This window comes from Garra rufa, chromosome 14 (genome assembly GCF_049309525.1).
Source record: "Garra rufa chromosome 14, GarRuf1.0, whole genome shotgun sequence".
NCBI lineage: Eukaryota > Metazoa > Chordata > Actinopteri > Cypriniformes > Cyprinidae > Garra > Garra rufa.
In genome coordinates, this window is record NC_133374.1 from 43,861,140 (window position 1) to 43,874,507 (window position 13,368).

At 42.0% G+C, this 13,368-nt stretch overlaps 1 protein-coding gene across 1 annotated transcript; it reads right to left on the reverse strand.

The window, feature by feature from the left end:
• Positions 1–4,009: 4,009 nt before the first annotated feature.
• On the reverse strand, positions 4,010–5,110 carry LOC141284463 (uncharacterized protein F54H12.2-like). Its single transcript, XM_073817430.1, has one exon. The coding sequence runs from the start codon at positions 5,108–5,110 to the stop codon at positions 4,010–4,012; it is 1,101 nt and encodes a 366-aa protein (XP_073673531.1).
• Positions 5,111–13,368: the final 8,258 nt, after the last annotated feature.

The following is a 13,368-nucleotide window of genomic DNA, read 5'->3' on the forward strand; positions in this document are numbered from 1 at the left end:
CCTATAAACTTTACCACAAAACAGTCGACGATGAGAAAATAAGTTACGTGGACTTTACGAGCTTATATCCTTTCTGCCAGGCTAGAAAAAGCTATCCGATCGGACACCCCCAAATCATTTTAAATGATTTTGGACCGGTCGAGGAATATTACGGACTTATCAAGGCGACGGTGTATCCACTCCGCAAATTACTCCACCCGGTTCTTCCCTATAGATGCGGTGGCAAGCTCATGTTCCCATTATGCCGAACCTGCGCACATGCTGAAAACCAGACGACGATCTGTAGTCATACGGATGACGAACGGTCGCTCTCAGGGTGCTGGGTCAGCATTGAACTTTTGAAAGCGATCGAGAAGGGGTATGTAGTGGCAAAGATTGATGAAGTATGGCATTTCCCACAACGGTCGGATACACTGTTTCGCGATTACGTAAAGACTTTTTTACGTTTAAAACAGCAAGCGTCAGGCTACCCCCCAAACGTCGTCACGGATGCCGACAAAGCGACATACATCCGCGAATATTATGAAAAAGAGGGGATTCGTCTAGACCCTGAAAAGATCTGCCACAACCCCGCTCAGAGGTCTATAAACAAGTTATTGTTAAACTCATTATGGGGACGCTTCTCGATGCGTGAGAATCTACCCTATACCGAGTTAGTGAAGGACCCTGAAGATTTCACCAGAATCATTTTTGGTAAAACCGACACCCTGAAATTTTTTACGTTCGTCTCAGACGATGTTGCGCTTGTCCAGTGTCGCGTCGCCGACGGGGATGTCCACGAAACCCGCGACATTAACGTGTTTATAGGTGCATTTACAACGCCTCATGCTCGCCTGGAATTGTACGACCTGATGGATAGACTCGGAGACCGTCTGCTGTATTCAGACACAGACAGCGTTATTTTTGTGTCCAGGGACGGCGACTGGATGCCGTCTCTGGGGGATCATTTGGGGAGTTGACGGATGAGATAGGGAACGGTAGTTACATCACAGAGTTCTGTTCTAGCGGTCCAAAATCGTATGGGTATCGCACATCGGATGGAAAAGTATGCATGAAAGCTAAGGGTATAACTCTAAACGCAAAAAATTCCAAAGCTATCCGATTAGATTCCCTGATTGGTCTGGTTAACAGCTATGTGACATCACGAGACAATACGCAATGCATCATGGCATGTGCCGAAAACATTGTGAGGGATAAAAGGCATCTTACATTGCACAACAAGACAGTCGACAAAAAGTTCAAGGTGGTGTATAATAAGCGTCGACTTTTACCCGACTTTAACACTCTTCCTTATGGGTTCTGATTCGATGATGCATAGAGGGGTACGGGATGCTTCTGAATTTGACTTCAGACTTCAGCATCCCTTCTCATGCGTGATAAGCGGACCATCTAATAGCGGCAAGTCCTACTTTGTAAAACGATTGATGGAAAATGGGTTAAATATGATTTCTAAAAAAATTGAAAACATTGTATATATTTACAATTGTTGGCAACCTCTGTATGATGAATTGCTTAAATTGTATGACATTAAATTTGTTGAAGGAATCCCCGAGTCTCTGAATGATGATCATTTACTCCCTGTCAGCAAAACTAATCTACTGATTCTGGATGATATGATGAGTGAAGCTAGCGGGAATGCTCAAGTTCAAAAGGTCTTCACACAGTTTGTACATCATCGTAATCTTAGCGCTATTTATATTGTACAAAATTTATTCGCGCAGGGTAAATCGAGCAGAACCATTAGTCTGAACACCAATTATTTAATCTTGTTTAAAAATCCACGCGACGCAAATCAAGTGACGGTTTTAGCGAGACAGATGTACCCTTCGAATGCAAAATACTTTATGGAATGCTATCAAGATGCCACCAGTCAACCTTACGGTTATCTCATGATAGACTATAAAGCAAAAACACCCGAACATTATCGACTCAGAACAGGTTTTCTTTCTGACCACCAAGTGGTTTACCTTCCGAAAAAAAGACTCTCGTGAACATTTGTCATGTCCGCCAGACTTTGCAAGCATCTGCCTCTGCTGAAGGTACTACATAAAGCGACTCCTAAACAACGACGGCTTATTTTACAGGGAGCTTCTGATGAACTCATTTTAGTGCTTTGCGAAGTAGCTCTAAACGTCCTTTACGGAACGATTCCTATCAGCCATCAGCAATACCAAAGACTGAAGAGGAGGAAAGCCGAAATTAAACTCGTTGCCAATAAGAAAATAGCTCTAGCGACCAAGAAGCGCGTTTTCAACCAGACCGGTGGTTTTCTTTTACCACTTTTAAGCATAGCGGTCCCCTTTATTTCCAGCCTGATATCGAGTAGGCAGAGTTGAGGATGCAGCACGCTGAAAAGTTGTATCTCGTTCCCCACAGCCAGCTGGAAAAGTTACAATCTGGAACCCCCGTGAAAACATTCAACAGGTCGTAGAGAACGATCTGGACTCTGCCATAAGAAATATTTTACTCAGGTCTGATTTGGATCAGCGTGAAAAGGCCAAACTTTACTCCAGCATCCTAACCAGGTTTTTAACGATCGTTAAACAAGGTGATCGCGAGGGTAGTGTTTTAACACTCTCATTACTACGTCCTGACCCCGATCATAAAGATGGCCACGACGTCGCTACTACTAACGCCAAAGATGTTGGGGGATCAGAAGACATCATAGCGGAAGTTTTGAAGAACGTGCCGACAAGAAGTCTCAAAAACGCTCAGTATATATTAGACAAAATGTCTAAAGCTAAAGGCCTCAGCGCTTGGGACGAGTCAGGGGAATTTGTCTTTAAGGGAAAAACCATACCGGGGTCGCATATGGTAGATTTGGTAAAAAATGTTACAGCGTCGCACCAGGTCCGCGATGACAGAAGACCCCCAGGATGGTCAGAGTTTCTACAGGCGTTTGCGGAATTAAACATACCGTTTTCTACAGTACCGAATCAACGTGTTAGGAGCATGATTAGTTCTTTAAAAACAAAATCCGCGTCTTCATCCTACACACCAGAGTCTGTACGACCTACTAAAAAGACCTTCAAAAAGAGGATTTCGAGTACGGATAAACCGTTGTTTAAACCACCGACTCTCGACCGTAGACAATGGTTAGAATTTTAATGGTGTATTATTATTTTTATTTTTTTTTTGTAACAGTTGTACTGATTGATGTATTGAGGTGTGTAATGATGTGTATGTGTATCATTTGTAAATTGTTTAATAAAACAATTGAAACCGTCATCTGATGTTCACTCTTTATTTATCATCAAATAATACAATAGGTATTTAAGTGTATTTCATAGCCGTATTACAAGACTGTACATAATGAATACAAGCAGACATTTTTCCATTACAAACATTAGAACTTAGTCTTTTCACAAAGAGCGACACCATTTTATCATTTTTAATATTTTCGTTACTGTACAACTTTAACACATGGTTGTAGTCCCTCCCCCTGGCTAAATGATATAGGAAGAACACACAGTGCTGTCCACATGTATCCGTTGTAAATTCTTGGATACGTCTGGTGGAATATAGTACCATGGATGAGTTGGTTATTAAAAAGTTTTTGAAAGACGCTGGAAAGCGTTCATCATCAGGAGCATTGCCGAAGCTGTCGAAAAAACATCCGGTTCCCTCTTGAGTTAGATAAACGGCAACCCAGTGTTCCCCAGGTAAATAAGAAGGGTGTGTGTTAATTATACACATGGCAGGAAAGTTCCTTAGCGGTCTTTCTGGAAGGTGATGGCGGGGTAGGACTCCGAGAAAATGGGTGTTACACAAAATTTTTTCCATGATCGCTGTGAGTTGTACGGTGTTCATTTTAGGTTCAATAGTAATCGACCAGGACCTGTCGCCGGTTAGACACTTCAATTATACTGTCAAAAACCGCGTAAACCACAAGGTTGATGGTACGCTCTAGCGGCTGTTTGAAGCGTGCTTCGAGTCTGATATTTCCGGACTTGATGAGCGAAATGTGCTGTCCGCAGTCTTCGTCGGGTGTGAGGTTAAAGGCATAGAGTTAGTAGCCTTTCAGAAAGTCTTCCCTGTTAATAGATAGGGGTTGATTTTTAAGGTGTCTCCCGGTCGCGGTCGCCAGCTGATAAAATTCACGCACGGCGGAACCCCCGGCAAAGTCTGGTTGTAGAGGTTTAGCAGGAAACTGTTTAGCTAGGAACTCCAAATCGTAATGTTTGAATGCGAATGGGTTTTTGTCGTAGGCTCCGGTGAATGCGTCATTATCCACCATGGCCAGGACGATAGATTTTGGTAGCGTCCCCAAAAACAAATTTTCCTGATTTGAAACGCGGGATCCAGCAGGTATGGAGAAATTTTTCAGACAGACCCTGTCTATGGGGTACTTGGCTGTGCTTGAGAGCAACGCCTGGGCATGCCCCAACCTCACAGAGGGTGAAACGGATACTTTCTTGACAAATAGGGATGCTGACACGATGTTTAATTTGTAGGCATCGTCGCCACTCTTCATCAGACAGAATTCGTCTTTACCCCTGATCATTCTTATTTTCACATCGACACCATTTAGCATTAATTTTTCTTGAAAGAAAATGTCGCTGTGAATAGGAGCCAACAACTCCACAACTTTACTACCGGTTGTGTAGAGGGACCTCTTAGTTAGGCCCGCATTACGACCCACGGGATCGGTTTCGTCCATGTGCCCCGCTGTGTCTTTAAAAAAGAGACCTGCTGAGAAAAGGGATTCCAGAGCATCTTTGCTGTAGTTGAGAAGACTCTCGATGATGCATCGATAGGGATAGGTACTGGAGCTCTGAGATATCAGTCGATCGCCGAGACTCACGTCAACTTGTGAAAATATAGTGGCTCCGGGGTAATTTATTAGGACCACCTTTGCAGGGTCCGGGATGTTATCGCCATTAGGCTTTGTTATTTTAAGCCGTAGAAACAATAATGTGTTATTTAGGTCTATGTAGTCTTCACCGGTCCCGGCAATAAAAAACTCCAACGGGGAAGAGTCGGATATGGCTGATAAAGGCGGTACTTCTAAATAGTTGTTTTTCTCAATAACCGTCTGCGTCAGCGGGACCGTAAATAAATCCAGCTCGGACTTAATACATTCCCCCGACATACGGTGAAGTAACGCCATGCCATGTTTTTTCACGGGCAATGTTTCGCTTCACGGTCTTCTTAACCTTTCTGCGTTTGACTGAGAACTTCTTGGATTTGCTCCTTGTTTTCTTTATCGAATGACCACGCCTCCTTACACCGGGTGGTTTAGACATTCTCTTACGAGCCATAACCATGAGACCTGATCCGTCTTGAGATTTAGAGTCATGCGATCTTGACATCGCATTTGAGACGACATCAGATACTATATTTTTAGCAGCCGCTTTAAGGTGAGGTTTAGCGATACTGAACCCTCTTTTTAACAACGGTATTGCCATCCTAAACAGACCCCTGAAAAGGCCTCCCAGACCAGCCCCGTACATAACAGCCCCACCGGCATATCCGGGTAGACCCCCACCGGCCTGATTTCGGTAATAGTCGACATAATCGGCAGCGTTCATCTCGCGATGGTTATAATAGACCATTCCTAAAGTACAGATTGCTTCTTGGGTCTAAAGTGTAGTTTTACGATGACTTTCCCGTAAGAAAAGGGTATTTCACGGTTTTGGTCGTCCTTTAATTCTATAGAAATGTCTGTGATGAGCGACTTGTTGACCGATGCGTAATGCGGTTTGTCGTATCTAACACTGACGGTATCATTGTTTTTCCCCGTTATATGAACGCATCTTAAAAGGGGGACGTACGAATCACCCACGGATTGGTATTCGATAATGTCGGTATAAACGTACATCGTATAGAAGCCTGCGTTGATGTCGGCTTGGTGAGGTGAGTCGGTAATAGCGCTTATTGTAAAATCTGCGTTTTCATGATAGGCTGAACGCCCTAAAGCTTCGTCGGGGTCAAGTCCTAAAACAGTGGCGAGTTTACCAAAGAAGGTAACCGAAATGTTGGGTTTCGCGACCAGCCGTGTTTTGTTTTTTATTTGATCATACCCCATCACCCCCGTCGGTGCGAGAACTTCATTTATAGCCCGGATCACGGCTCGAACATCCTCGTAGTATCCGCCGCTTATTTGAAGTTTCCTCGCCATGAAAAGTCCTGATAACTGCTTAAACACGGCTTCACCGGGTCTATTTGCGTGTTTCTGGGGCGGAGCCGGTGAGATGTTTAGGTTGAAAATCCCATCGTTGTCATTAAATGCATACCAGCTCCTAGGATATTCAATTTCAACAAGACCTACTTGCCACTCGCCTTTCAGGTTTATAGTTTGTTGTATAACTAGATATACGATTTTCGGGGTAAACTGATAAAGAAGCGTTGCATGGCAGAGTGACATAGAAACCGTCGTCGTCCATGGTAGTCCTTTACACGTATGATCTCTTACAGCCCAGGGTTGTATGTTTTAAGGCTTTTGTAAGTCTACCAAAGTCTTTTTGTCTATATAACTATTAAATTTCGGAGGCCAACCTACCCATTTCACTAAAACATGTGTGGAGCGACCCTGTTTTTTCTCGCCTAAAATCTTCTCTATCTTAACCCTCCTGTTATCCTTGGGGTCAATTTGACCCCATTCAATGTTTAACGTATGTACATATATAATTGACTTTTTTTTTTTTTGCTTCAGATTGAATGACTTTTCCTAATTTAATGGGGAAAACTTGGTAAACATAAAATTAACATGATATTATTTTTTTAATGCCCTGTACACATTTTGTCACATCGGTGTTCTTTGGGGTCAATTTGACCCCAGGTTCTTTTAGCTGTATAAAACATAAGAAATATAAAAAATTTTACACACATTTGTTTTGGGTGATATTGAGGTCACTATAACATGCTATGATTTTATAATATGCACTATAATTTTATATGTTAAGTATAATAAAAAAAAAAAAAATCCTAACACAACCATACCTGTAGTATTGCGAGAACCACTGTCAATTGAATTGCTCTCTCAATTGAAAATGGCCTCTACGCAAAGGTTTTCTGTCAGTGAGATTTTGTCACAGGTGTTTGACAGTGAAAGTGGGGGTGTGTGTTTCAGAGTGTTGTTAAGTAGTCAACAAAGACATCAATTACCTGACACTAACCTTTTAGCAAAAAAATATCATATTCTAGAGGTTTTAAATTTGGGGTCAAATTGACCCCAGTGGAACAAAGGTGTTAGCGGATTTTAGGGTAACAGGAGGGTTAAACGCTTTGTTTTTGCTGACGATAATTTTTTGTATCTCTTCTTCGTAAAACATCATAAAGTAGCCATCATAATCAGTCAGCCTGTATACGGGGGGATTACGAGGAATACACGCTGAAACAGTGAAAAATTCTTCAGTGTAGTTCTGTTCGTACCCCTTTGCGAATGGTCCTCTCACTTTTGAAATCCTGACAACATCTCCTACTTTATATTTAAATACAGGATTCTCATTCTTTTTCATACTTCCATACAGGTTTTCAAACACTGTAGCTTCATTTTCCTTGACCACATCCACAGGTCTCATCCTAATACTCCTATGATAGCACGAGTTGTATCCTTGCACGATATCTTGCAAAACATGCACGTATCTCCGCGAATTCGTAGCAGTTAAAAAGCGCCACATTCTGCTTTTCAGAGTACGGTTAAAACGTTCCACAATACTGGCCTTAAGTTCGGTAGCTGTCGCAAAATGATGGATGTCGTGGTTATTCATTAAAACTTGAAAATGTTTGTTAAAAAATTCGGTTACTTTATCCGTCTGCAATTTCTTCGGAACGCGTCCCTCTTCGAGGATAGACTTTTAACGCTTTAGTAACCTCGAGTCCACTCTTATATACATTTCAAATTGATTACATCAAAAGTATAGAGATCAAATTGTTTACAAATGTGATAAAAGAATAGGATAAAATACGCATGCATACAGAAAAAATAATGAGTAGACTGATATAACGGCTTTACAGATGGTCTAACCAGTAAAGACAATTTACAGCTGCCATAAAGTTACGACCTAGTATGTAGTTAACCATTGTGTCAACCATTTCACAAACCTTGCTTTTCTCGTCTTTTTTAACAAGTTTTACACACACATCGGTTAAATATGTACACATACACAGGACCTCGGAAACTCTTATTCCTTCATCAGCTTTGCCTAACTCGTCTAGAATTTTAACGATCATTATGCTGGGGGAATTCTCACCATTAAGACACATATCGGTCAATTCACCCCATGTATCTAGAGATCTTCTTATACCAGTCATTTTGAGGTTTTTTATACGTATTGTTTGTCCCTCGTAATCTTTCTCATGATCGCTCTCTAGCTCGATGACCATAAGTAGCATTTCAATCATTTGATGTTTATAACGAGGGATGATCAAAAAGTCTCTGAAAAAATTCATTACGCCACACGCACACCCCATGTCTTAGCCGTCACACTCAGACCCCTGGGGTTGACACGCTGCTCTGCCAGAGATCCAAGGCGTCGTAAACGACTTTCTTGTAGGACTTGTCCAGTACCTTTTCCCTGATTTCTTGCAGCTTTGCGACGATGTAAGGCTCTTCTCTTAATTCGTTCAGGATAGCTCCGGTAGCTTCTTGAATCCTCTGATTGTTGTTGGTCTTTAAGCCGCAGCGGCGTAGGGTGAAGTCTATAATGGTCTGAAAATCAGGTTTGAAGAGTTTACGGCACAACTCGTCAAAGCGGGAGTCGAAGTAGTATGCAGCAGGCTCAAACAGACAGGAATGTTGCAACTGGCTCGGGTGATCCGTTGCACAACCCTCACACTCTTCTCTCAGTTTGTTGTCGATGATGTGTTGCAGCAGCAGTACGATCAGGGCTTTTATAATTTTAAACCCTATGGCGCTGAAGCATCCGTCTGTGGCATCAAATCCTGCGGTGCGCTGATCTGATAGGTAGGCAATGTTGCGATATCCGAGTTCTGTGCAGAATTTATCTAACCATTCTTTGTGGCGTTCGGGCGGGTGATCGTTGCTTGATGAAAATTGATCACGAGCATTGTCATCGTGATCCTTGAGGTTGAAAGGAGATTTGCGGTCGTGAAAGCCACAATCGCAGCATAAACCTTGGTCTTCTTGAGACATGATGGTAATGCGATGTGAGGTAGCGCTACTTACTGGTCTTTATAGCGTCCAAAATTAATGGGCGGTGCCTAATGCTGGGGACTATCCTCTACGTGAAACAATCGTCTTTTAATTCCGCTGTATCTGGTCTGCTTGACGCTCCACTTGAATAATTTGTTTATGGTAGAAAAAATTCTGCTCAGTAGTTGTAGATCACGACCCTTGAACATAACTCGTGGGGCAGATGGATCTGGAGGTTCCTCACTCGTCTCATCGTATGAACCCTCAAGGACCTTTGTCTCGTCTTCGCATAAGAATATGTACAAGTAGTCATCCGGATTCATTTCATTACGGTCTCCGAGCAGACGGTACCGTGTGTTTGGCACATCTCCGTTCCAATCAACAGCATACCACGGACGTCTTTTACTTTCACGCATATCTAACCAAACATCATAGAAAAACATTTTCCAGTCGTTGACGGATAATTCCAAACAGCGTTCCTGCCCCAACGCAAATTCGCTTATACCAGTTGCTGTGTAGAGCGTAACCGATTGCGACCGCACGTGAAATATGTAACCGAATATGGTCTCCTCACTACTCAGGTAAAATTCCTCTCTCAAGCTGGCTGTATTTCTACAGAGAGACTTCAAATATGCATTTCGTCTGAATGGCTTTCTTGGAGCCAAAGTCAGACGTTCTAACATCTCTTCATCCCATCCTCTCGCGGTGGTTTTAGGTGAGTGTATCGCATCCATGTCTATGTATTCGACAGCTCTTCTCGATTTTCTACAGATATGCTATGCTGTATTTATATGTTTGATCACGTCCCTGTCATGTGGTCACCGTGTGGTCACTGAAAACTTCAAATAATAGACCCCTCATTGCTAAAATTTCACCTGTCATAGTTCAACCATCATTAATCTTCATAAAAACCCCTAAAGACATCACCAGTCAGAGTTCAACCATCATTAATCTTCATTAAAAACCCCTAAAGACGTCATTAGCAGGTCACGGGGTCGTCTCAGGAATTTTAATTATGGCTATTCATACATATCCGGGGTCACGAGACAGAGGTCAGAGGGGACAAAAGGTCACAGAGGGGGAGGGGAAAGGGCACAAAAGGTCACGAAGGGGGAGGGGGAAAGGTCAAAGGTCAAAGTCATTAATCATCTTGACATTGACACCATCTTATCACTACTGTCACCTTTATTTATATAGCGCCTTTTACAATACAGATTGTGTCAAAGCAACTGCACAGTATTTAAACAGCACAATAGTGTGTAAGTAACGCATTATTGTAACAATCAATTTTCAGTTAAAGGCAGTTCATCAATGAATTCAGTGATATCATCGTCAGTTCAGTTCAAATAGTATACGATATCGCTGGAAAATGTCCCCAACTAAGCAAGCCAGAGGCGACAGCGGCAAGGAACCAAAACTCCACAGGTGACAGAGATGGAGAAAAAAACCTTGGGAGAAACCAGGCTCAGTCGGGGAACCAGTTCTCCTCTGGCCAGACCAAACAACAGTTTGTACCAATGTCTGATTGTAGAGAACTCATCAGGATCCTGTGGTGTAGCGCCGATGGCCGTCAAGGTTGGCGAGGTCTTTATTGATGATCCGCCTTGGAGCTCATCTGGTTGACATCCACGGCTATTGAAGTCATCTCCAGGTGGTGATCCATGAGCTAAGCTGGGTACGGACTGGATCCGGGGGACTGGAGTGACCATCTGATCCGGATACAGGCTGGGTCTGGAGGCTACGGTGACCTCGGAATAAGAATGAAACAGACTAATATTAGCGTAGATGCCATTCTTTTTACGATGCAACGAGTGCATCAGGTGTTATGGGAGGTGTTTTCGGTTCCGGTTGACCTAATTAATGCAGCCTAACAATCCTTTAACAGATTTGAGTTATAGAAATGTGTTAATGATTTTATGTGTAAGCCAGGTTAAAGAGATGTGTCTTTAATCTAGATTTAAACTGACAGATTGTGTCTGCCTCCCGAACAGTGTTAGGTAGATTGTTCCAGAGTTTAGGCGCTAGATAAGAAAATGATCTGCCGCCCGCAGTTGATTTTGATATTCTAGGTATTATCAAATTGCCAGAATTTTGAGAACGCAGCGGACGTGAAGGACTATAATACGATAGGAGCTCGTTCAAGTACTGAGGAGCTAAACCATTGAGGGCTTTATAAGTAATTAGCAAGATTTTAAAATCTATACGATGTTTTATAGGGAGCCAATGCAGTGCTGACAGAACCGGGCTAATATGCTCATACTTTCTGGTTCTAGTAAGAACTCTAACTGCTGCATTTTGGACCAGCTGGAGTTTGTTTATTAAGCGTGCAGAACAACCACCCAATAAAGCATTACAATAATCTATCCTTGAGGTCATGAACGCATGAATTAATGTTTCAGCATTTGACATTGATAGCATAGGTCGTAATTTCGATATATTTTTAAGATGGAAAAATGCGGTTTTGCAAATGCTAGAAATGTGGCTTTCAAAGGAGAGATTGCTATCGAATAGGACGCCTAGGTTCCTAACTGATGACGACGAATTTACAAAGCAGCCATCTAGTATTAGACTGTGTTTTAGGGCATTACATTAGGGTTTTAGGTCCAATAATTAGTACCTCTGTTTTTTCAGAATTTAACAGTAAGAAGTTATTCGCCATCCAGTTTTTAATATCAGCTATGCATTCTGTTAGTTTTTCGAATGGATATGTTTTGCCGGGCTGCGAAGAAATATAGAGCTGAGTATCATCAGCGTAACAATGAAAGCTAACACCATGTTTCCTGATGATATCCCCCAAGGGTAACATGTAAAGCATAAAAAGTAATGGCCCAAGCACTGAGCCTTGAGGTACTCCATACTGCACTTGCGATCTAAATGATACCTCTTCATTTATTGCCACAAACTGATGACGGTCAGATAAGTACGATTTGAACCATGCCAGTGCACTACCACTAATGCCTACATAATTTTCAAGTCTATTTAAAAGAATGTTGTGGTCAATAGTATCAAACGCAGCACTAAGATCCAGTAGCACTAATAGAGAGATGCAACCACGATCGCTTGACAATAGCAGGTCATTTGTTACTCTAATTAGAGCAGTCTCAGTACTATGATACGGTCTAAAACCTGACTGGAAATCCTCACAGATACCATTTTTCTCTAAGAAAGAGCATAATTGTGAGGATACTACCTTTTCTAGTATCTTTGACAGAAAAGGGAGATTCGAAATTGGTCTGTAGTTAATTAATTCATAGGGGTCAAGTTGTGTTTTTTTAATGAGTGGCTTAATAACAGCTATTTTGAAGGTTTTGGGGACATATCCTAATGATAGTGACGAATTAATAATATTCAGGAGAGGATCTATGACTTCTGGAAGTACCTCCTTTAGTAGCTTAGATGGAATAGGGTCTAATATACATGTTGTGGGTTTAGATGATTTAACAAGTTTATACAATTCCTCCTCTCCTATAATAGAGATGTAGGAATGCGGAACAAAGCACCCAAACAGAAGTGTTCACATTTCTGTTAATCAAAAAGAATCCTCCTCCCAGCCATAAAATTTTAACATGACCATCACATGATAATCACCAGACGCTAATTGTATGGACCGCTTTTGTCGAGATCTGCGTCTTACGCATCCAGAGAGAAGAAAACGCTCTCTGTCTCAAAGCACCTAAGAAACAAACCTCCAGTCTTCTGAAATAAAGCTGGCATGGCACATGATGCGTCCAGCGTGACTCACATGGTTTTTCGGACTTCCTGTCCCCCTCTCCCCCTGACATTCCAAAACACCCCGTCTCTCAATAGAGATACGTACACTGCAGAGACAATCTTTAAGAAACAATCAGCTTATAAACAGTATCATATGTTTTCATTTATATGCTCGATGTGTTTTATGTGATCGTTGGAGTTTAATCTATGCATTTATATGCCTTTAGCAGTGACAAATGTTTTAGCATGCAAGCAATTTACCATGGGGTAATATGCGATGAAATATCATGATGGATGCAGTTTGTCTGGATGAATGAGAAAATGATTGTGTATACTTTGTTATACTTTCTTTTTTATACTTTAAATAGTTTATTGAAGTTAATAACAAAATTGCAGAGAAATCCATATCCTAATAAGTCACGAACCAGAAGGAATTACAGGACAGAAAGGGGTTGGCGTGACCCGCCCCTTCAGCAATGCCATTGGATCCCAGCATCGTGGGACGTGCCCTAGCGGCCCGTTTAAAACTTCATGTTCCTAACAGAACGGAGCGAACTAGG